Genomic DNA, 26,091 nt, shown 5'->3' with positions numbered 1-26,091 from the left:
AACGAGAACAAAAATTAATTCTTAATTTGATTCCAAATGTCAAATAAGTTTCTGACCTCAAGCAAGGAAGCAAAACTTTAATTAAAAGTTTAGGCGAAATCTTTGGAAACTTAAACATACCCGGCAGATTGCCGGAAAATAGCCGCCGTTGAATCCAATAAGCATGATTGAGATTGAAAGAATAGAAGATATTGAAAAAAAAAAGATTTTTGTACAAAAACTTTTTGTAAGTCCGATTTATTTTGATGTCATTTCGTAGTTGAACATACTTCTGTTTCTTAGAGAGAGGCTACAGGGGCTACTATCAATACCAATAAGCATTAGAGATGGTAACTAAGACTTATAGGAAAGACGTTCAAATAGCGGGCATCTAAAATTGGGCTTTATGGGTTCATCCCGTTTCTATTTGACATCAATTTTTTATACTGATTCTGTTCATTTTGAGTTGCTTTGCTGAGCAACTGATGTTCAAATTCACTTTAAGCAGAATGAGAGAAGAGAGAAACTAGCCTAGAGAAGTCAAAAAGATTTCACGCAAAATGTCGACAAAGCGGCAAAATGGTAAAGCGAAAAAAAGTTCGACGAAGTAAAAAAAAACATAGCAGGACAAGTCCTGAAATACAATTCAAAGAATTTTCATTGACTAAACAGAAAAACTAGACCTAGAATGGACTATGAGTGAATTGACAAAAACCATTTTAAAAAAATCAGAGAAAAAAAATAAGAAAAAAAACAGAAAATCAATGTCAAAATGCCGCATGTGAACGAAAAACCACTAGCGAGAATTTAAAATTTAATTCATTCAAAAATTCAATTAAATTCAAAAAATTAGGCCTAGAATGAGCTGTGAATGGATTGGGAAAACCATTTAGAAAAAAGCCGAAAAAAATCGAAAAAAAAATTAAAAATCAGAGTGAAATTGCCGCATGTGAACAAAAAACCACTACCGAGAAACCGAATTTTTGTTCAAACACCGTTTTCTCACTCTACTTTAAAATTAGAGCGAAAAAATTCACGCCACAAAACCACTAGCTTTTTCGCTCCACTTCCTGTTTCGGCGTGACCAAAATCACTTCTCCAATTTGACTTCAAAAATCATGAAAATCTGTGAACAGATCTTAAAAAAAAGACAGAGCCCCAATACAATTCAAATTCTTTGAATTGTAAAAAAAATTTAGGAGCGCTATAACAGCCGGCAGAGAAGATGAGGGCGGTTATTAATAGCTTTAATATACAATTAACCTTGAGTATATGAACATGATCGACCATTACAAAATAATCTAAAAAAATTGCGAAACAAACAATCAAACAAACTAAACAAATATATCATTGACAAAAACTTTGAAGCTTTTACCCCTAAGGCAATATTTGATCCCTTTTATATACTTATTTCAAAAATATGTTCAAAACCAAATTTTAGTTCTGAAATTTGTGCAGTATTATATCTGCAAGACCTGGAAAAATTCATTGGCCCTTAAAGATCGATTAACTCGAAAATTTTCAACAATTTTTTTAAAAAAAATGATCTCAATTGAAATTTTAATGAAATGTTGCTGAAAATTGTGATATTAATATCTTAAGAATCATTTCTTAAGAAATGATTCTAGCGTCTCTAGAGGCTATCCATTAAACCAATTCCAAGCTTTAAAAAATTTATTGGTTCCGAGATCGATAGGTATTAATTGTAATTTTTATAAAAAAAATTCAAACTTTAAAAAACAGAAAATCGTTCTATCAAAAAAATTGCAGATTCAAAAAAATTTGCAAAAAAAATGCTAAAATTCGAGACATTAAAATGTTGAAAACCAGTCTATTGTTACTAGAAACTATACAGTGCCCTATAAACAAACCTTAAAGGAGATTCCTTGGCCCAGGAAGCGAGAAAAACTCAAAAAATAACAAAATTTTCAAAAAACTTGAAAAAAAATAGCAAAAACTAGTATCATTGTGTGTTTGTGTTTGAGGTACCAAAACATATAGCTCATAAAATGGTCATAACAAGTACTTTTGTTATAGCACTTTTGAAACTAACAACTATGCAGTAACTTTTTCAGACCGTGGAATAGGTTTCCTGACACTTGAGAATGGACAAATATCAAAAATTGACAAAAACTTTGACGGAAACTTCAAAAAAAATGGCAGATTCAAAAAAAATTGCAAAAAAATGCTAAAATTCGAGACATTAAAATGTTGAAAACCAGTCTATTGTTACTAGAAACTATGCAGTGCCCTATAAACAAACCTTAAAGGAGATTCCTTGGCCCAGGAAGCGAGAAAAACTCAAAAAATGACAAAAATTTTTAAAAAAAAACTTGAAAAAAAATATCAAAATTAGTATCATTTTGTGTGTTTGTGTTTGAAGTACCAAAACAAATAGCTCATAAAATGGTCATAACAAGTAATTTTGTCTCGCAAAAGGCCTTCATCAACTTTTAAAACTTCAACCTAAGATTATTCAAGCAATAAACTTAAAAACAAATACAAAAAATATAAAAATTGAAGCATTTTGAGCCCAAAAACTCCTAGAAATGACCTTTTAACCTTGAATTGAGGCCATCCCAGCAGCTGCAACACTCTAAGCACTTGAAGGACTACTAGTGTCCACTTTGGGTCTCTAACGAAACTTAATTCCCGCTGGGCTTTACCTGTTTATCCCGTTTTGAAAGATCAAAGTCATTGAAAAATGTGTGAACACATCTTAAAAAAAACACAGCGCCCCAATACAATTCAAATTCTTTGAATTGTAAAAAAATAGGAGCGCTATAATAGCCGGCTGAGAAGATTTGCTGCAACAGACAATTTCGACTGCGGTAAATCATGTTCAATCAACAATTTTTTCACCAAACCTTAACGGCAAAGACAGTAAAGCGACAAAAAGTGCAATCAACGCAATTCATCGGTGGAGATAGGTTACGAGGGCGCGGGCTATAAGGTGATATTGGAATAAATGTCTCTGCCTACTACACTGGAGATTCAAATTATTGGCCACTGAGGGGTTTAAATTAATGAGTATAACTCAATTCCTCGCACTTCTGTTTTGCTAATCACAATTGGTGCTATGCTAATTAGTGCTCCCAACTGCTTCAATTCTAAACAACCAATAACAGGACAAAAACGAATCGACAAAAATGGAAACAGAGCCCGCAATGGAAACGTATAACGAAATTTAATTTAAAAAAGCATAACCGGAAGACTACGGAATCGACTCAAAGTATAAAATACGAGCGAATTAAACCAACTTAGTAATATTGATCATTTCAAAGCAAAAAACCGCGTTTAACTGTAAAATGAGAAAAGAAAAACCGGTATGATGTTCGTGTGAGTTCTTACAAGTTGCGACTCGAAAACATAATTGAGGAAAATCCACTTTAGCCAAAATAAGAGATGAAACTTTAAAAAATGAGTAAAAATCGCCGCATGTGATCAAAAAAATTTTGCCCACTTAAGCTGCAACTTCTTTACAACTACTTTTCTCGCTGCTTACCGGAGCGTTGTGAACGATATAAAAACTCTAAGCTCTATTTTTGTTCAATGGCATCCTGGTTTAAAAGAATTCGCCCGATTTTAAAACATAGCTGGAAAAATTCCGGAAACTACTCGAATTCGCCTTCGCGGGGGAAAAAACTAGCCTCCTCAACAACCAGTATCTACTGGTAGAACGCATAAAAGCAGAAAAAACAGTCAAATAACAAAAAATAGGCAAAAAAACTAATAATTAGATAACCCGACAATAACTTTTTCCTATAATCATATGAGACACACGAACCAAAAAAAAACACGAAATTGAGACAAAATTGACCAAACCATATTACGCAAGCCATAATAAGCAAACAGACATTTAATTTCGAAAACGAGAAAAACTAAGAAATCAACAAAATTCTCAGTTCTTCGGTCACATTATATTGAAACTGCTTCGTTCCAAACCCCTAATTCAATCCCTAAATGAATATGACTAAGAGTGTTCGGCTTAATTCAATTAAAATATGCATTAAATACATTTTTTGTTCACTGAATTATGCCGAACGCTCCTAGCTATATTTATTTACCGTGGGTAAAATAGGGCTGAAATCCCAGCAGTGGGTAAAAAAGCTTCAAAATCCAAAAAGAAGCTCCCAATTAGCTGAAATTTCTTTTAATACCAAAAAGCATATGCACACTATCAGCACAACCCGAATATTACTTTAGTCTACAATAACCTTTAAGTCAACTTAAAATTCAAAAAAAAAAGAAAAACAGCTTCAGGCCACACGTAAAAAACGCTAACTTAGCAAACATTTTTTTATTTCTACATAACTTTATTTCTAGCTCGGCTTCAAATAAAGTATGAGCAAAAACCGCAGAACCTCTTTTTACAGCAGAATCTCTTGAACTTTTGTAATAGAAAATGCCTACGAGCATAAGGCTTCAACTAGCAAAATATATAACCTTAAAAAAACAGTGAGCCAGAAATAATTAAAATAGCCTAAAAATAGGCAATATACGTGAAGTAGCTTAAAATTAGCGTAAAACTCCCTTCACTCGCCAAAAATTTTCAATACGCTATCAAAACCTGGATATCAACTTTGGTCTAGAAAAACCTATAGAAACCATTTAAAAAGCAGGAAAATTATACCAACATAAACAAGAAATAATCAAGAATATAATAAAATTACAAAGAAATTTTTAAAGACATTGAAGTACTTGAAATCAATCAAGAGGTTGAAAAAACTGTCTATACAACAAATTAGACGGTAAGCAATACAATTGTAGAAAACAAGAGAAAGTAAACGGAAAGGAGACAATCGAATTTCAACAAACTCCTTGATATCAGTATCAAAAACTTTATTTTCAATCTTTAGACCAAAAACCTACTGTTTTTTTTAAAAAAGAAACGAACAACTAAAGGACAGTCTTACAAACATAACAGCAGAAGCAGGCAACAAAAACTCCACGGAATTCCAATTTTTTTGAAAAAGAATTGATTTTAAAGTTAAGAAAACAGCAACTGCTAACTGGAGCCGTAACATAGATTCAACCTTGTCTGATGTAGAATCAACAATTTTATCTTATTCGGAAATTGTGTGAAACCTGTCAACAAATAGACCGCAAGGCAACAACAAAGCATGCAAAACTAAAAGAAAGCACTGCAATTAAAATTAGCGTCAAATCAAGTTGGCTGACAAAAAAAATGAAGGAGCAAAACTTTTTTTTAAAAAAATCTCAAAATCGTCAAATCTGAAATGAGAAAGGTTGATGTGAAATGAAACCAAAAATAGCTAAAATTATGCCTCATTAGAGCTAGTGATACCTTCCCTTGATGACATTTAGTGAAGGGACGACAAAGAACGAAGAGTAAAACACAAAAATTATTGACAAACTCTGAAAAACTTGTATTAAAGTCTTAATGACGTTCTGACTAGAAAAAGCTGGCTTCTATAACCTTTCGTTAAAGAGCCATAAAACCTCTCATTAACAAAAACTAATTTTAAAAAGCACTTTTTGAGAAGTAGGGTCAAAATAGAAAAACGGTCGAAAATTGAATCAGTAAAAAGCATCACTAAAGATCTAAGGAGACCAGTCATCAATGAGACTAAAAAACAGGACAAAAACAAGAACCGCAAAAAAGTAGAAAACTAAAAAACTGATATTTTATTAAACCAACAGTGTCTGTCATATAAACCATCTGATGCTCTTTCATCAGCTCGAACAAAATAGCGGCAGATTCCCGGATAATAGCCGCCGTTGACACGCTTGATGCACATCGGGATTGAAACAGAAAAAGAAAAAAAGAGGAGACAAATTGACCACATTTTTTCTCCGTTTTTTTGTCTCAAAAGTGTTCTAAATTGGCGTGCAGTTTCAGTTACATTCTAAAACTATACTTAATTCAGCTTCTAAACTGAAAATTCATAAGCTTAATACCAATGTCAGCTAGCAAACACTTTAATGAAACTTGATAACCTAATTCTCAATGACTTAATGACCGGGCTCTATCGGTTTATCCCGTCTAATTTGATCTTGCTCTTTCGACAGAATTCACCACATTGCGCAATTCAATGCGTGAAAGAATCTAAAATCCATTCTGTTGAAGCAGTGAGTGACGTAAGTCAGAAATCAAACGTGAAAATTGTGACTTATGTAAAACGAACAAAGTGATCAAAAGGTAAATTCAAAAAAGGAGAGCGCCTAAATAATAGCCGTTGAGAGGCTGACTGCGGCTATTAATTACAACTATACATTATTGAACAATTGTATGACTTTTTGAAACCATTAGTAAAGAAAGTCAGAAAAACAGTAAACATGTGAGTCAAACTGCCGCACGTAAAAAAATTGCTATGGAAACTTAAAATCTTTTGAAATATCAACTTCTGACTCCACTATAAAAGCAGCCTGAACAAATTCCACGGGTTAAGCTACTCGCTTTTCCGCTCCTTTTCCTACTCCAAAGAGACTAAAATCACTACTCTACTTTGGCAGCACGACAATTCTTTGAACTGTAAAAAACATAACCGACTAAACGTCGAAAGAATTGCTTTCGAACGACTAGTGTGAGCTCTAATCAATTGCAGTCTGCTTCAGTTGAGGGGGGGGAGCCTAAATGGGACTAAGAAGTTCAATAGTGGGCTTCAAATAACCACATTAAAGGTTAACATATACAACTATTAAGATTTAAAGTAAATACGGCAACAGTTTCGGCGCACTTTTCATTTGACTTTTAGTATTAAATTGCCGCCAATTGAATTCAGCTGCTTGACATTGTGATAGACAGAATTTTAGATCACGCGAAACGCAAAAAGTCAAGGGCGTAAAAGTCACGCGAAAAGTCAAAACCGTCAAGCAAAAATTTTGAATAAAAAAGACACACGTTTACAATAATTGCTAGGAACTTCGTTCAAGAGCATTTAAAAACCAATAGAGGGCCAATAATAGCCCCAAAGCTATCGCTTTGCAGTTATTAATAACTTTTTCAGAAAAGTACAGCATCTATTTGTTCAAACCTTAAAGCTAATAGACTAAAAAATATTTCAAATGCTAGTTTATATTTAACATTCTCAAAAAAATAACGAGCATAAGCGACTAACGTTACGCTCTCAAACAACCGTAGAGCGTAGTAGCCAACTAGGTCTTAGGGATGCTAGCATTGGGGGGCGGAGTGGTGGAGGGGGTAAAGCGATGAGGAGGGTGGAAAGTAGAGTTGGCTGGAGGAGGTGGTCCAAATCATTCAAATCGCCAGGTGGAGGAAGGTGTGCTAGGGAATGTTGGAGGGGAGGGGTGACTGAGGGGAGGGGTGAAGATTTAGGAACGCCTTTTACCAAGAAATTGTCTCCTGAAAAGTTTCGATGAACCGCAGACGTAGAGTCTACTAAGCCAAAAGGCTATAATGGAACTTAATGCCCCGGGCGCTACCTGTTATCCCGTTTTTGAGGACGAAAAGTCAGAAGAGTCAGCCAAAAAATCGGTCAAGCGGAAAATTGCATAAAACATAGCCGGCAGATTGCCGGAATAGCTGCGAAAGAATAGACTTGCGTGCCGTATGATAGAGATAGAAACAGATACAGATATAAGTTGAAGTTCTCGACGCCACTCAAAGAGCTATGTAAAAGAATTAAACGATAAATTAATAAAGGTTGTTAAAATTCATTGCGCAGAAGCCTTCTCATTAGGGACCCTTATTACACATAAGAGTTCCTTTGACTTTAAACTAATTGAGAATAAACTTAAATTTTAGAGTGCAAAAGTCATTTTATTGAGTGAGGTAAGTCACGTATGATCAAAATCTTATCACGCAAATTACCTTAAAAATTTTTGCTAGAGAGAGTGCGAAATGACGTCACGCGCGCAAATTCCGTTAGTGAGAGGAAAAAGTCATTCAGAAAATTTCACTTTTCAGCTTTGAAGTGTGAACAAATATAGAACGAAAAAAGAGCGTCAGACGACGAAACAAAAAAAACCAAGAGCACCGCAATATAACTCCGCTCAGCTTACAGCTTCGCAGCTATAAAAAAACCAGAACAGGACTAATATAATTGCCACCAACTTCTTTTGAGAGCAGTTAATAACAAAACGCGGAGAACTCTGAAATTGCATCACAATGTAGTCAGATTTCTTTTGGGGTCGAAAACAAAAACAAGATTGCATTCAAGTAAATCTCAATGTCTGCTGGCTTCATCTAGTTCGATTTATCCACTTTCTTCGGACGAAGTCAAATCGGTCTGATTTTCGGAAGAAGTCTGAAAACAATTTTCGGAAGAAGTCTGAAAAGGGGTATGCTCCAACGGAGCAGTAAGCCCCACTATAAAACAGTACAGCAACGTATATAAATTTTACAGGAAAAACGCATCATATGTTAAGCTTCTAGCAGTAAGCAAGGCTTTGAATTAATACTAGGCCAATTAAGTGTCAGGCCATCCCTCCCACACAACAGCACCACAGTTATTATCAACCTCGATTATTCGTTTAGAGCCATTGCAGTCTCTGGACAAATACTTAAACAGTTAATAGAATAACTTTAATATGAAAATTAACCTTGAGTATATGAACATGATCGACCATTCCAAACGTGGCGAAGTAATCTTTGATCTGCTCTTGTGTCTGCTTCTTGTCCACAGCAACAAATAGTCTAAGGAGGTTGTCGAGTTGCTCTTCCTCGGTAGCAAAAGAGGCAGCGCGGCTGGCTGCTCCATGTGAACCACTAGATGGATAACCCCATGAGCGTTCTGTGTGGCGGCTTTGAGCCATAAGCACTTTTATAGGACGTTCCGAGTCTTTAACGTGTTTGCCGTTCAGTTCTTCCATGGCTTTGCAAGCGTCGGATGACTTGTAAAATTTGATGAAACAAACACCTTTGCTGGATCTAGCCGGCGTTTTCTCTCGTATAATGTAAACGTCCTATAATTAACGAAACAGGATACTCACAGAGAAGTAAACTCAGGCAAGCAATTAATCTTTACCTGAATGTCTCCATGTGCAGAGAAGATTTCTCTGATATCATCTTCGGTGAACGATTTACTGCAGACAACAAAAAGTCGTGAATTCGGAGGATTGTTTGTATCATAGTCATGCATGTTGTGATGAGGCTCTGCTATTGAGTCAGATCTGGACGACTCCATAGTCGGTTAAGTCAGTCAACACAAAGTGGAAAGTCTGAAATTTTGAATTTACATTATCAAAAAGCGCTCAAATGGAGATATCAGCGCTATTGTTTTAAAAACTTGTTTGAGATTATATTAGCGGTTGACTCATTTTCCAACGAAATAAGGAAGACTATATTTCCATACTGTCTAAATGACAATTATACAGCAGTTATAGTGACAGACAGTACAGGGGGCCCTCAAAAAAGTTAGAAACTGCCTGGGAGGACCCAGATTAAATATTGTTACCAAGATTTGAAAAAATGCTACATAACTCGCTCTGTGGTAAAACAAAACGTATCTAAGCTGTATGGATCTTCGCCTTTTCAAAAAGGAAGTTCCTCTTCTTTGGAACCTCGAACTCTGTGATGTTGACCGTCCTTGAACAAAAAGATCATGCAAGTAACTGGAGGAATGACCTTTTTGTAATGATCTAAACAGAACTTCAGAAGCTCATCTAAGTAGAGTTTGTAAGCGGTCAGAAACTTATTTTACTGAAATAATTCCTTTGAGGGCGTTCTTTTCCGGAAGCAGATCAACTCCATTGTTCATTTGAGAAAGCAGAAATGGCTTCAATTTATTTACAGTGATAATGACGTATATTAGTATGCAGTATTGTATCAAGGGTTTTATATACGTTGTGATACAGCAATAGAATTTCCTTAGTAACAATTGTCCTTAGTTCCGTCACTGAAGAATGGCGACTGGCTTTACGGAGCAACTCAGCTATGTGGAAGCCAAATGTCAACCTTTTATCAAGATGAAAGCCAGGATATTTCCCAGATGTGTGTATACTGATTTCAACTCCACAGACATTCAGTTGACTATGACACCCTTTCTTTCCAGATAAAGCCAATTGTATTTTTTCGATATTAAAGAATAATCGATTTGCATTTAACCATGACGCTATCCAGTTGAAAGTGGCGTTAATATTGCCTCGGCTTCGCATTCGTGAATAGGGGAAGTTGATATCATCCTCAAATAGATAAAAGTTTATCTCATCACTCGCCACATCATGCAGGTTGCTTATGTAGAAAATGAAGAGAAGGGGACCAAGTATTGACGCTTAAGTAACTACATTTTTAAAAGGTAGAATATCTGACTGTGTAACATTGTTGGCCACAAGTTGCTTTCGTCACATTAGATAGGATCCAATCCAATCTTTTGGGACAGAAAAGTTCGCAAACTATTCCATCAAAACCTAATGACTGATTGTGTCAAATGCTTTAAGCTAATCCTATGAGATACAGTTGTAATGCAACTTTGTTTGTGATCTCACATTTTCAATTATTTTTTCTAAGGCAACAAACGTAGTGCGATGCCCGCGGAAACCAGACTGCGTACGTATATCAGGTTTTCCCGTTCTAAGAACTTGTATTATCTATTGTAAAAAGCAATTTCAAAGATTTTGTTGAGAATAGAGAGATGGGCCTGTAATCGTCGAAACTTGATCAACAACCCCCCTTAAAGTGGGTTACACGAGCTAACTCAAGGCCATCTGAGAATTTTCTGTGGTAAACGACACGTTCAGAAAATAAACAAGAAGGCATTCTAACTTTTTGTACTTTACCAGAGGTGCGTTCAATTCCTGTAGCTTTTATCATTTGCAAGACCACTAAAGATATTGGATATTTCCGCTTTATCAACTGAATGAATGACAAAATTCGAGCTCGAATGAACAGCTTAAACTCAATCAATGGCATTTTGCTGATGAGATTACCCGCCACCGAGATAAAACTTGTCGTTAAAGGCGTTCGCCAATTTTAGGTCATCGTCTATGAGACGCCCATAATCGTCTTTCGTGGTAAAAAATTGCTGGCGTTGGTCTTCCCGAAAGTTTATTTAGCACTCGATCAAAAATTTGTAGATTGATTAGGTTCCAGGAGCTTCAGTTATAAAAGTGCCGCTCGGTTCTTCCAATACCCGAAGCTCGGTTTCGTGCACGTTTGAAGTCAAGTAGTGTTGAGTAGTTGGTCGAATTCCGGTTCCTACAGCACTTCCAATTTTTTCGCTATCAACTTTTTGAACGCGTTTTTCTACCAGGAGCTTTCTTATTAGGATTTATCACATTCCGGTCCGTTAAAAACAAGTTTACACGAATTTTTAATCACATTAAAGTGTTGAATTGAGCATCTGTTCTTTTTGTGAATCCGGATAGATCAAAATTAATTGCAAATATTGCAAACATTTTAGCTTCATTCTTCAAAAATGTAAACTTTCTTGAAGTAAGCGTTGACACCTCTCTGTAAATAGTAAATACTAAATCTACGTAAATTGCCTCATGATCTGTAATCATTATACTTCGACTGTAATAATATTTCGACTGTCACCCAGAACACCAACTTCACGATTCATCAAGCAGCTACCATGGTTAACTTTGTGGAAACGTGTGCTGTTCAAAATTTTACTTTTGAGCCACCGACCAGTTCTCTTGTCTCGCAATGATAAAATTACAAGAGCCCAGTATACATACGACCTTCAAATTTCTCTCGTTAAAATTAATTTTGGAAAAAGGTTCTTCACCCATGCAACTCCGCACAAGAATGGAACAGACTGCCATTTGAATGGAATCTAACACCAGATGAGCTTACTACTACTACTACTACTACTACTACTTACTTATACAAAGAAACTGAAAATTTCTTTATTATAACTAATTTATATTGAAGCACTTTTGTATTTAAATGGTGCTTAATACCTAAAAAAAATTATAAAACCTATAATAGTTATATCAAATTGCTAGATTCTTGGAAATCCTTGAGTTAATTATACAGGATATACTCAATCAAGGTGCTGTTGGCACCAGCAATACCTGTTGCGTTTTAATCGACTGGGTATATCCACACAAGAGCATGTTGTTGTTGTTTAAATACTCAGCTTTTCCTGAAGGGCTTTTCTCCCGGGTTAAGTCCTAGGACATTGTCCCTTTATTTCTGCAAATTGGACAGTCACATGACAATAGCCAGGAACAAGGATTGAGCTCCGAATAATTTCTTTCGATATAATTCTGCATGATCGACAAAACTCGTCTCTTCAGTCCAGATTGGTATCAGATATCGAAGCTGTTTCTTCTCGTTCACTAGTTCACAGGTCTTGAAGATAACTTCACCCCCGCGACTTTTCAGTTCTAGATTTAGCCAGTTTGAATATTTCTCTATTCCGAGAGCTAAGCAGAGTTTCTGGATTTAGTTTGAGGTACTGGTTGTTCGTGCTCTGAAGGATGGAGAGAAGTATATCATTCATTTCTATGAACATCGTTATTCATAAAATATTGAGTAGCCGTAGGCTGTTTCCATAGGACTCATAAGAAGTACCAATAATCCCCTTCAGTGTTCACTTCTGAGAAATTTCTGAACTTCACACCATTCCTCTCTAGACATTGGTGCAGAATGAGCCATAGAGCAGAAATGGGAGAATGCATGATTTATAGAGCCCTAATTTCACAAAAGTCTTGACTTTATGTAGGACATTTCGTTTCAGAAAGTACGAAACATTGTTTGCTTTTTTGAGTCGTTGTTCGAATTGACTATTCCAAGTTAGATCATATGTAACTATTAGTCCAAGATCTTTGATGTTTTTCACGCTAGATAAGAGTAGAGTTTGCGCGCGAGAGGTTCATTTTTCTGCCGTGCAGTTGCAGTTAAGTGCATTTGTCGATAGCAAATGGCATTATGTTTTCCTGAGCCCATCTGTCAAGAGCTGTCAAGTCCGTCTGTTCATGAAGCTTGGTCCTGTTCATCCCCAAGAGTTTTAGGTCAACAGCAGAAATGAAAGGTAGATACGCTGCAGAAACGAGAGCATGTTTGTCCGCGCTGATCTGTTCTTCACGAATCCGTGTTGCTCCTTGACCAAATGATCGGCAAAGAAATGATAGAGGGGTTCGTCGATGCAGCCATCAAAACTTTGCTGTTAGAATCGACTGAAGATGCAGGATTGTAGTTTCTCACCGGGTATTGTCTCCTTTTCTATATATCGGTACAAACAATGCTTCTTTCCAAGCCTTGGACAGTTTTCTTAGTCTTCTGATATTTTTAAAAACTGTATTCATGATGTTCGTCATTTCCACATTCATTGCCCGATAGAAGATGGGCGGAATGTTGTTTCAACCCCTAGCCTTACTGGTTTCTAGAAAACGGAAAAATTGTCAGATTCTGGTTTTGGACATGCTGAGATTCAAAACATCAGTGTTTTCACTTTCGATCCCTGCATGCTGAAGTTCTGTTTAGGAGAGAATACAGAAAAGAAATAACATGTTTTCTTTAACATGTTTGCCTTTTTTGCCCCATTCTTTCTATATTCATGAACAGTTGTCATTTTTTTGGTAATGACGCCGATTCAATCAAGTGTCAAATGTTTGAGAACCCTTTCAGAATATCTGGTTGCCAGGATACTTTCTTGGTAGTCAACTCTGTTCGACTCACTGAAATAAGTCTAGCAAACTCGCAACTTCCCATTGCCGGTAGGATGTCGGTTTAGTGATGAGGAGTCTTTTTTGTGTTTTCAGCAAATTAGATGGAGATGGTTGGATCCACGGTGGCAGCTGCTGACGTTAATTTGTCCTCCTCGGGACACATTTTGAGACATTTTCTTCGAAGTAATATTCAAGTTGTTGATACATTTCTTAGATATTAGTAAAAAAGAGTTGGGACAACAGACAATCGTTTCATCAGTTCGGTTCTTTTTTTGGAGATTCCTTTACGAAATTTTCCTGTAGTGCCCACTACAGTACTCAACGTTTGGTATGGTACTTCAAGAGCAAATTTGATAGCGCGGTGGTCAGTGCAGTTGTATGTTTCGCAAAATTTTTTACAATTTCTGCAAAGAGATTGGATTTTCTGTGGTATACTGAAACGACAAACTTTGAGCAACATGTGGGGAACTCTATGGCTTGTTTCAGCATTTTTTTGTCAAAAATCTCAAGGATTTCTTTCTCTTTCGTGTCTTGTGTATCGCAAAGGTTCCAATTGACTGTAGACAGACTGAAGCTTCCATAAATCAGTACCAAATCAGGCCAAGTTTTGGCAAAGCATTGATGAAGTTTCTGTACTCCGTTGGCGAATAGCGGTATCTGTTATCTTTTGGAGGACTATAGATAACAGCTAAACGTAATTCTTCCCTTTTTATACGGATTTTACAAGCAATACAGCAGTCTGGGAAAAAAATTTTGATTCTACAGGAATTGAAATGATTTTTGACCGCTATAAATTTCTTCAATGGTTTGACGTATTCCAGGTGAGGGGTCTGTGTGCTCAGAAGATATCTTAATCATCAAGTAAAAGCTCCGATGTTTCTATGTTCTCATATAACCGTGTATCAGAAATGCAAAAACAAAACTGAATTCTTGTAGCATTAGGGAGTTACATAACTTACTTATTCGCTCAAAAGTTACAAGACTTCCCGCATTCAGCCACAAAATGTTTAGATAGAATAGTCATGACTGGTTTCGCACGATTTCGGAGCTGGGGTTAAGATTTACTAATTGGATGTCATTGAAAAGTTAGAAATTTCGAATTTTTACCTCCTCCAATGAAAGTCCGCTGTCAATCCTGTTCTATTTTCCAGACATAAATCTTCTTTTATTCAATCGGTTTAGTAAGAGCAGGTAAGATATAAATACCCAAGTTTTTCAAATCATCTTGTTTTTCGACACTCTTTGCTATTATCAGACTAGTTTCGTGTTCGTTGTTCAGGGTTACTACTACCGTTTGAGGCTTTGGTCTATCTTTGGAAAACTTTCCGAAAGTTTTAAGCTCCGTGATTTTGCCTTGGATTTGAAGAATTGGAAGTAATTTTTTCAATATTAGGGGCAAAGTTTCCGGATTTCGATTTTTCTGGATCCTCAAGGATTCCCTGAACGCAAAAACTGTGATGTTGAGATGCCTGTTGTGTTTTTGTTCGATTGTTTCGGACCCTTGTACCGGGCGTGGCACAGTATGCCCCTTTATATTCTTCACCGCCACTACTGCATAACGTCCTTCAATTTTCTCGCAAGATTTCTTACATACCTCAACGATTTTCTTTTATACTTTTAGTTGGTTATATCACAATTTTTTCAGAATTTAAGTTCATCTTTTCTATTTCTTCGTCATCTCTAACAATCTTTCTACATCTGATGAATTTCTTTTGTTCTTTATTTTCCAAGCAATCGTTGCAGAGGAGCTTGCAGTTAATTCCTAGATCTTTGATTCCGTTGACGGCGGTTGCATTTAACCCAGTAGAGACAGGATGGAAATTTGTGTTGCAGGCGACACAAACAAATGTTGTTTGATTGTCATTGATGTTTCGAGTGGCAAGTTTTTCTCATGGCTAAAGAATGTGAAATTAATCAGCAACAGTCACTACAAACTACAGCTTGGGAAAATCGACAAACCTGAGAAGTACACTAACTTATTTCCTTAAGGGCTGCTTTTTTCTTTTTGGAGGGTTTCTTCTTTTTCTGCTTGTTGGCAGTATTTGCATCGTCTAACAGTTACGAGGGTCTTTAATTCGAGCGTTGGGAGCTAATGTAGCCGCAGATATTTCCACAAAAGTTTCTGGTCCTTTTGCTTCCGTTTTGAGAGAAGGCGTTTGACAATGTGCAGAATTGGCAATTCGAGGAGTTCAGAAGTTGAGGTTGGAAACACTTTTTCAACACCAACTCTCTCGCTGTATACAATGCCTTTGATGGCGGGGATAGCCATGATTTCAGTAGCCAAGTACTACATTACAACTTTTTAATTTTACACTCAATTAAACTCAAACGTCTTTTCTTTCTTCTCAGGTAAAGGAAGTCAACCGTCAGCTAGAATGGAGGAGGTGAGATAAGACATTGGAGAAATTGAACATTGCCATATTTTGCAAGTTTTTGATGCCAAGATTTTCAACACGAACAATAATGTCCAAAAAATTACTTGAGCATACAGTAACCAAAATCTTGCAAAAGGATATTTACTAACAACGAATCGTTGATGTGAACTGTTTTGCTGCTCTAGTTTTTCCTAGTACACGAGGCAGTAAAGATATTTACTGCTGACCCAAAAAACAGATCTTATTTTCCTGATCATATCGCAAAAATTAAAAAATTACCTTTCCAGCGCTTCCTTGAGTAAAAATTGGCTTATCCGGAGTCCTATCAGATCAACAGATTCTAAAAATATTTAGCAGTTCTCAAATTTTTTGACAGAATATATACACAAAGAACAATCTAAGAATGAAGAACAGATAAACAGATAAATGAAGAACAAATGGAGAAAAAACAAAAATAATATAAAATAAACAAGCAGATGAATTAAACGAACGGTCCCCTTCATCGACAACAGCTCCCATTGAAGCAAGAACGATTCACTACCACATAGGCGTCTAAGAGCCACGGATGCAGAGGATGAGCTCCTTTGAAAACACTAGCTTTTCTCTGGCAGGCCATATAAGGCCAGCTGTAGCCGTTTCTTTGATTGTAAATGCAATAACCCTTGGTTTTCTTACATGCAACTCTTTTGCAATAGTCTATACCTTTTCTTGATTCTGGCTAACCTTTACATTTTCGAAAGGGAAATTAAAAGAACCAGATATATATCTAGTTTTTTATTTGCCCTTCCTCCTGTCCCATTTACTAGCTTCAATAACATTGATGAGCTGGTAAAAAAAATAGTACAAGCGGCTTGAAAGGGCCTAAGAAGAAAATGTTCTTGATACCACCGTGCATAGAACAATTTTTTCTTGTGGGTCACAAAAGAATCTTCTCACTTAATGAGAAATGTTTCGACGCTCAAAACGATAATGATGAAAAAAACAAATCTCCGGAGATTTTTAATTGAAAACAGAAAAAAAGTTAAAGAGACTAGCTTACGAAAGACCACAAGCAATTTGGAGATCAACAATTTCACAATAGCAGGTTCTCAGAGCTGCAGAAAAACCTAGGATCATTTCATAAATGTAATCGATAACCTGAAACAATTACTTATTAAAATAAAACCACAAAATGGAAAGCAGATTTTTTCAATTTGCAAAATAATCCAGATTGTTTTGCGATTTTTTGTCGAGAGCAATACACACAAATTCAAACACAAATACTAAAAGCTTCGGTCAGCACAAAAAAGGAACAATTAATGGAGATTCAAAAAAGCCCTGAAAAAAATAAGGCATGTGACCCTGATTACAGAGGCAGCTGCAGAAAAGAAGCAATTGTCAATTAAAAATTGATTTGATTTAAAACAACGGAGGTTTTCATACATTGCTTTCAACGTCAGTTTTAACCACTGGCTAGAATAATTTACAAAATACAGAAAATTGTGTCTAACTCTATCTAATGAATTATAAGAAATTAAATGAAATAACAAAAGTTTGTGAAATTTTTTACAGTTGATATCACAATTACATTTTATTTACACTTTTCACACCAAAATTAATTCAATCTTCATTACAGAGCTTCTGAAAATCCCGGGTATATGGTTTTCTATTACTTGAAAGGAGATTTTACATTCATTTCTATCTCGGATCTATTCTGTTTCGCTCCCCCCCCCCCCCCCCGCCGCAGTTTTTTTACCACATTATTAATTATATTTGGTTATATAGCACGTTATTTTGTAAAAACAAATAGCAGCAAAGCTTGGGGGTCATAAAAGACTTATGCTCACAAAGCTCGGGGGCAAAACAGAAAAGATCCACTATCTGTTGTTGTCTTTTACTTGTTGGGGTTGACAAAAATTCAAATTAACGCAAACTTCGGCCAGCGCAAAAAAAGAGAAATTAAAGGATATTAAAAAAACCTTGAAAAAATAAGGCATGTGACCCTGATTACACAGGCAGCTGCAGAAAAAAGGAACTGTCAATTAAAAATTAAATCAATTTCAAACAACAAACGTTTTTGTCCATTGCGTTCATCGTCAGATATAACCACCTATTAAAATAAATTACAAAAAACAGAAAATTGTGTTTGAATCTATCTAGTGATTTCTAAGAATTGGAATGAAAAAATATAGAATGTTTGAATATATTTACAATTTATATCACATTTACATTTTATTTACACTTATTACAACAAAATTAGCTCACTCTTCATTCCAGAGTTTCTGAAAATCCGCAAAAACTGTTTTCTAATCCTTAAAAGAGATTTTGCGTTCGTTCCTATCTCGAATCTATTCTGTTTCGCCCCCCAGTGTATTTCATGATCCCAGTTACAAACTATATGTTGTAATATAGCACGTTATTATGTAAGAAAATAGCACCAATGCCTTGGGGTTTTAACAGACTTGTGCTCACCAAGCTGGTGGGGGGGGGCAAACAGAACAGTTCCCCTATCCGTTGTTATCGTTTACTTGTTAGTGTTGCCAAAAATTTGATTTTTTAAGAGCTAGATCAGAGGGTTGCCGGTCACTGTTTGCGTTTAAAATCCAAAGTACAGTACCTTGAATCACATTTTTTTTATGTTGTATGGGCGTAGAGCTACGGTATTTAGGCTAGTGTTTGTCAATTTTTGATACCAATAACAACTAATAATTCTATCATCATTCTCGTATATGCTCAGCTCTAGGAATGGCAAGTCTCCACTACCGTTGGGTGTCTCAAGAAAGAGTTGAAAGTTTTTGTGAAGAGTTTTTGCACACTCAATGAAATCTGTGTGAAACACCCATGTCATCCAAATACCTCCTAGATAATTTCATTGCCTGTGTGTCCTATGTTCTTCCTTTTTCTGAAAAAATAAGAGGAGATCCATACAATTTCCTGCATGTTTTTGTACTCCATGTCAGTAAAATCTTGGAATTTTGCATGAAACCAGTTTTTGCTTGATTCGCAATCGATTCCTTTCAATCAAAAAGTAACGCGTTTGCTACAATCAAAGACCATTCCCGTCATATGAGAAGTTTCGTTCTCCCTTCCTTCATTACTTTTTTGCAAGAATTTCTCAAAAGACTTCATCCACCAATTTGCTAAATTTACCGCCAGTGAAACACCCATTGCCACACGTTCCGATTGAGTGCACCACATATTATTACACTTAAAAAGAATTCAAAATGGAATGCAGATTTTTTCAGTTTGCAAAACAATCCAGATTGTTTGGCGAATTCTTCTCAAGAGCAAAACAAACAAATTCAGAGACAAATACTAAAAACTTCGGTCGGCGCAAATAAGGAGAAATTGAAGGAGATGCAAAAACGCATTGAAAAATATAAAGCAAGTGACCCTGATTACACAGGCAGCTGCAGAAAAAAAGGAATTGTCAATTAAAAATTAAGTCAATTTAAAACAACAAACGTTTTTGTACATTGTGTTCATCGTGAGATTTGACCACCTATCAAAAAAAATTACAAAAAACAGAAAAGTGTGTTTAAATCTATTCATTGATTTCTAAGAATTGGAATGACATTTTATTTACACTTATTACATTAAAATTAACTCACTCTTCATTCCAGAGTTTCCGAAAATCCGCATAAATTGTTTTCTAATCCTTAAAAGGAGATTTTGCTTTCGTTCCTATCTCGAATCTTTTCTGTTTCGCCCCCCCCCCCCGCCAGTGTATTTTTTTATTCCAGTTACAAATTATATGTTGTTATATAGCATGTTACTATGTATGAAAATAGCACCAATGCCTTGGGGTTTTAACAAACTTGTGCTCACCAAGCTGGTGGGGGGCAAACAGAACAGATCCCCTATCCGTTGTTATCTTTTACTTGTTGGTGTTGACAAAAATTTGATTTTTTAAGAGCTAAATCAAAGGGTTGCCGGTCACTTTTTGCGTTTAAAATCCAAAGTACAGTACCTTGAATCACATTTTTATTATGTTGTATGGGCGTCGAGCTACGGAATTTAGGCTAGTGTTAGTCATTTTTTGATACCAATAACAACTTATACTTCTATCATCGTTCTCGTATGTGCAAAAAATTACAAAAAACAGAAAATTGTGTTTAAATCTATTCATTGATTTCTAAGAATTGGAATGACATTTTATTTACACTTATTACATTAAAATTAACTCACTCTTCATTCCAGAGTTTCCAAAAATCCGCATAAATTGTTTTCTAATCCTTAAAAGGAGATTTTGCTTTCGTTCCTATCTCGAATCTTTTCTGTTTCGCCCCCCCCCCCCCGCCAGTGTATTTTATGATTCCAGTTACAAATTATATGTTGTTATATAGCATGTTACTATGTATGAAAATAGCACCAATGCCTTGGGGTTTTAACAGACTTGTGCTCACCAAGCTGGTGGGGGGCAAACAGAACAGATCCCCTATCCGTTGTTATCTTTTACTTGTTGGTGTTGACAAAAATTTGATTTTTTAAGAGCTAAATCAAAGGGTTGCCGGTCACTGTTTGCGTTTAAAATCCAAAGTACAGTACCTTGAATCACATTTTTATTATGTTGTATGGGCGTCGAGCTACGGAATTTAGGCTAGTGTTAGTCATTTTTTGATACCAATAACAACTTATACTTCTATCATCGTTCTCGTATGTGCAAAAAATTACAAAAAACAGAAAAGTGTGTTTAAATCTATTCATTGATTTCTAAGAATTGGAATGACATTTTATTTACACTTATTACATTAAAATTAACTCACTCTTCATTCCAGAGTTTCCAAAAATCCGCATAAATTGTTTTCTAATCCTTAAAAGGAGATTTTGCTTTCGTTCCTATCTCGAATCTTTTCTGTTTCGCCCCCCCCCCGCCAGTGTATTTTATGATTCCAGTTACAAATTATATGTTGTTATATAGCATGTTACTATGTATGAAAATAGCACCAATGCCTTGGGGTTTTAACAGACTTGTGCTCACCAAGCTGGTGGGGGGCAAACAGAACAGATCCCCTATCCGTTGTTATCTTTTACTTGTTGGTGTTGACAAAAATTTGATTTTTTAAGAGCTAAATCAAAGGGTTGCCGGTCACTGTTTGCGTTTAAAGTCCAAAGTACAGTACCTTGAATCACATTTTTATTATGTTGTATGGGCGTCGAGCTACGGAATTTAGGCTAGTGTTAGTCATTTTTTGATACCAATAACAACTTATACTTCTATCATCGTTCTCGTATGTGCTCAGCTCTAGGAATGGCAAGTCTCCACTACCGTTGGGTGTCTCTAGAAAGAGTTGAAAGTTTTTGTGAAGAGTTTTTGCACACTCAATGAAATCTAGAAGTTTCTCCATGACAGTACCAGCTATGTTATCCAAATATCTCCTAGATAATTTCAATGCCTGTATGTCTTCTGTTGTTCCTTTTTCTGTACAAAAAGAGGAGATCCATACAACTTCCTGCATTTCTTTGTACTCCAAGTCATTAATACCTTGGCATTTTGCTTGAAACCAGTATTTGCATGATTCGCAATCGATTCTTTTCAATCAAAAAGTAACGCGTTTGCTACAATCAAAGAACATTCCCTTCACATGAGGAGTTTCGTTCTCCCTTCCCTCATTAGCTTTTTTCAAGGATTTTCAAAAGAAATCATCAACAAATTTGCCGTAATTACCGCCAGTGAAACACCCATTGCTACACCGATTGAGTGCACCACATTCTATTACACTTAAAAAGAATTCAAAATGGAAGGCAAAATTTTTCAATTTGCAAAACAATCCAGATTTTTTTGCAAATTCTTCTCAAGAGCAAAACAAACAAATTCAAAGACAAATACTAAAAATTTTGGTCGGCTCAAATAAGGAGAAATTGAATGAGATCCAAAAACGCATTGAAAAATATAAGGCATGTGACCCTGATTACACAGTTAGCTGCAGAATAGAAGGAATTCTCAATTAAAAATTAAATCGATATAAAACAACAAACGTTTTCTTACATTGCGTTCATCGTCAGATTTAACCACCGATTAAAAAAATTACAAAGCACATAAAATTGTGTCTGACTCTATCTACTGAATTCTAAGAAGTGAAATGAAATTACATAGAATTTTGAAATTAATTACAGTTAATATCACATTTACTTTTTATTTACACTTATTACACTAAAATTAATTCAATTTTCAATTAAGAGTTTCTGAAAATCTCGGTTATATTGCCTTCTACTTCATAAGAGAAGACTTTACCTTCATTCCTATATCGAGTCTATTCTTTATTGCCCACTCCCAAAAGTTTTTTATTAGCCTGGTTACAAATTGTTTATATAGCACGTTTCTACGTAAGCACCAGCGCCTGGGAGTCATAAAAAACGTATGCTGTCTCAGCTGGAGGGGCAAAACTGAATGGATACCCTATCTGTTGTTATCTATTTCTTGTTGGGGATGACAGAAATTCGAATTAACATCTACCAGAATAATTTCTGATTTTCAAAAGTCAGATTTTCTGGATTTGAATTAACACTTTGATGTCAATTCCCGCCCCCGGTACTCGTCGCGTGTTTTTCTTAGTCGTTTCAGCTTTTTGATATAGATTGCTTCTATTGTAATTCATTTTCCTACCCGCAACATGCATCTAAAAGATCTGATTCAATTTTATGCGCTGTGCCACAACATTCAACGAGGTGTTATCCCACAAGGGAATATTTCTGTTGATGCTCCGAAATTCTAATGGCAACATGTTGGCTGGTTTGGACAACATATATGCAACAGCATAAAATACAAGTAAATCTATATACCACAAGCTATTTTGTATTTTTTTTTTCAGAAAATGATTTCAGGCCGGGCAAGCAGGTTTTTACTTTTCTCGTTGTGAAAAAGATTTGAATTTCATAGAAGTTTTTCAGTCTGTTTGCAATTTTCCGTGTGATTTTTTTACTCTGTATTGAACAAAAACCATCGGTTTAATCTCATTTCTGATGAGAAAATTAGCTGTTTTGAGATGTCGTTTACTTTTTGGGGTGTTTTGCTGTAATTTTTTTCTTCGCAACTAATTTATCCAACGTCTTATTAGTAATATTGGATGACCACTCATTTGAAAATTAATATTTAGTCCAGATCTCCTGATTTCTTAAGAGCTAGACCAAAGGTTTGCCGGTGACTGGTTGCGTTGAGAATTTAATGTACAGTCCCCTGAATCTCAATTCTCTTATGTAGGGCGCAGAGCTACAAAAATCTAAATTAGGCCGGTATCAGTCACCTTTTGATACCATTCACAGCTGATTCTTCTATCTTCATTCACTTTTATGATCAGATCTAGGAATGGCAGGTCTTCACTTCCGTTGGTTATCTCAAGAAAGAGTTGAAAGTTTTTACGAAGAGACTTTGCATACTCAATGTAATCTGGAGGGTTCCCCTTGACAGTACGCACTATGTCATCCAGTTACCTTTTGAATAATTTTAATAGCTGTGTGTCCTCTGTTGCGTTTCTTGGCACAATAAGAACAGATCCTTACATTTCCAATTTGCATGTTCTTGTACTCCATGTCAGTGATACTTTAGCATTTTGCATGAAAAAAGCTCTTGCATGATTTGCAATCAATTGCTTCAATTAAAAAAAATGCGTTTGTTACAGTCAACGCATAATTCCTTCATGTGAGGAGTTTCGTTCTCCCTTCCTTCATTACTTTTTTGCAAGCGTTTCTCAAAACACTTCATCAACCAATTTGCTAAAATTACCGCCAGTGAATTAACCATTGCCACACCTTCCCATTGAGTGCACCATATCCTATTACACTTTAAGTGAAAATTTGTGACCACTAGTCGCAATAAACTCTTCATAGCTGACCTCGGAATCTCAGTACACTCGTCGCTAGAGCCCAGTTCCTTACGCGCAATTTCAATTATCTCCTCAAACGGTAAAACGGTGTACAAACTTTTAGCATCAAGAGAATACACTAGCTCATCTTCCCCCAAATTGATAGCTTCTAAAGTGGCTCTGGCATCTTGCGATATATTCTCAATAGGTGCCCCTGTAAGGTCTGGAAAAAGGAGACAGAATTTTCAATTTTGTCAAAAGTTCCTTCTTTTCTCTATATTGATCATTCTTTACCGCGTGACGGAGTAAAGTGGCTGCTACCTGAAGCATCTTGTCAATAACATTTCAGAAAACTGTTAAACATGTGCTTTCTTTTGCCATTTTTGGGCCCATTAAAGATAAAACTGACAATGGTTAAAGCTGCAGAGAAGCAAAATTTGTCCAATAAAAATAAAATTGATTTTAAAAAATGAATATTTTCGAACAATACGTTCATCGCAAGGTCTTTTACAGTTAAAATTGCTTTTTGATTATTTTATTTACATTACACCAAAAATCATTCAATCTTTACTCAGAAGTTTTTGAAAAACCCCGGATCAATTGTTTTCTATTCCCGAAAAAGATTTTTTAAGTTTCATTTTTATCTGTTGTTATCCTTTATTTGCCAGGGTTGACAAATTCGGGGTAGCGTACACCGACAGATTATTGAAAAACTTACCAGTACTATCTTAATCAATTGTTTTTATATCCAAGGCTGCCATGAATACAGGTTTTTTTTCCATCTCACTGTAAATTCAGTGAGAGTATCTTGATTTTTAGGGACAAAGAAAGCAATGATTGATCAGTGTCAACAGTCCTCGAGAAGTTGATATTCTACGAATTATACGAGATAGTTAAACAACTTCACACAATGCACACCCGTTTTCAGACGAAATGCAACAATGGTAGCACAACTGATCTTATTTATAGACTGGATTCCTAAGGAGAAAATTGAGTTCTTCAAACATTACTGACTTCAATAAAGCTTTCGATAATTTACCGCGTAATCAATTTCTAGACAAAATTGACGCTTAAGAAATTGGAAATAAAACCCTAAACATGATATCAAGCTATCATTGTGCATAAAAACAGTACATTGCTGTTAACAAAATATGCAACTCCAACCCTCTGCAGTAACCAGTGGCGTACCGCAGGGCGCGTTGTTAGGACCTCTACTATTGCTACTCTTCATTATCTCTGTAAATGATATTCCAAATCGAACGACACAATATATTGCATTCGCATAGATTGATGTTTTCAAATTACAAAACTGGCAAAGGTGCAAAGTGATCTGGAGTCAATTAAAAACTGGTGAAACAAAAGTTTCATTGAATTGAACAAAAACTAATTGCTAATTACTGCCCTCTAAGTAGAAGGATATCAAAAGCACACGTTTCACGTTTTCATTCCAAACTCAGAGCTTTTTGACCCTTAAGGTGAACAGATAGATCTTTGCATGATAATAGCGTTGAACCTCAATTGAAAGCCAAATGGTTACAAGCGCTGCACAAAAGCCTGGAAGGCTTCTATTTCCTGAAAGAAAAAAATCTCAAACCGCAAACCAAAGAACGAAACTTAACGCCTACGTACGATATGCTATCCTAGTAGTTAGCAATACACCTCAGGTCTGTTTTCTCAACACAACAGAAAGCACAGAAAATTAAGGCAAAAAAAATTGAATATTTGGCGGCAAGGAAATCTCCTACAAGAAAAGTCTTTTTTATCTAACAACACCTTTTTAATAATGTTTCTAATTAAACGACCTGTTTTTGTCTGTAGACCTGTTTAAAGGCCTATATCATATCCGATCAGCGCCTAAGATCACTGAACACCGTAGATGGTAGATAAATCACTGAACACTGAACAGGTAGATAAAGTTTCTGCTTAAGAGCTACTACGCTAAAAAGTAATCAGAACTTGGAGTAAAACAAGTATTATGGAAATTGATAAAAATGTTCTGAAAAATATTTACTGGGACCTCTTAACACATTTCTTGTTCCCAGACGATACTTCGCAAGTGTGGCAACCTCAAACCGATTCAAAAACTCTACTCAGCCTTAAAATGAAGTGTACAAACCCTTTAACTAAAAACTACACACTCTCTTTCTCTCAATCCCTCTGATATATGGTAGTAGTTCAATTATCACTGTGGTCACTAGTAGCAGTTCAATTTTAGTAACTGAAAACATTAATGTTGATCTATCGGGTTTTCACCTTTTTGCATTTTTTTAATTCTTCAATCATACTTCAGTTTCCACATCTGCCGATCATTCTCCAATGGCATTTGTTCTCTTCCCAGTAGTGTCTCCTAAACAATATTTCAAAACATTATTTGCAGAGTAGTTTTGTTAAACTTGTGGAAAAATCTTGAAACA

General features: G+C 35.7%; 1 protein-coding gene across 1 annotated transcript in view; it reads right to left on the bottom strand.

Annotated features, from left to right (window-relative positions):
- The window catches only part of LOC142353317 (uncharacterized), a 28,516-nt gene extending 19,163 nt beyond the window's left edge, over window positions 1-9,353 (bottom strand). The window contains exons 1-2 of the mRNA XM_075405548.1: window positions 8,931-9,353; window positions 8,506-8,868 (exon numbers count right to left, since the gene is read on the bottom strand). Of these exons, the coding sequence (XP_075261663.1) occupies window positions 8,506-8,868; window positions 8,931-9,089 (522 nt within the window). The 5' untranslated portion in view covers window positions 9,090-9,353. The remainder of the gene's footprint in view (window positions 1-8,505; window positions 8,869-8,930) is intronic.
- Window positions 9,354-26,091: the final 16,738 nt, after the last annotated feature.

Source organism: Convolutriloba macropyga, chromosome 14 (assembly GCF_964194025.1).
Source record: "Convolutriloba macropyga chromosome 14, txConMacr16.3, whole genome shotgun sequence".
In the NCBI taxonomy this organism is placed as follows: Eukaryota; Metazoa; Xenacoelomorpha; order Acoela; family Convolutidae; genus Convolutriloba; species Convolutriloba macropyga.
The sequence above is the reverse complement of the archived record's forward strand: the minus strand, read 5'-3'. Positions and strand labels throughout refer to the sequence as shown.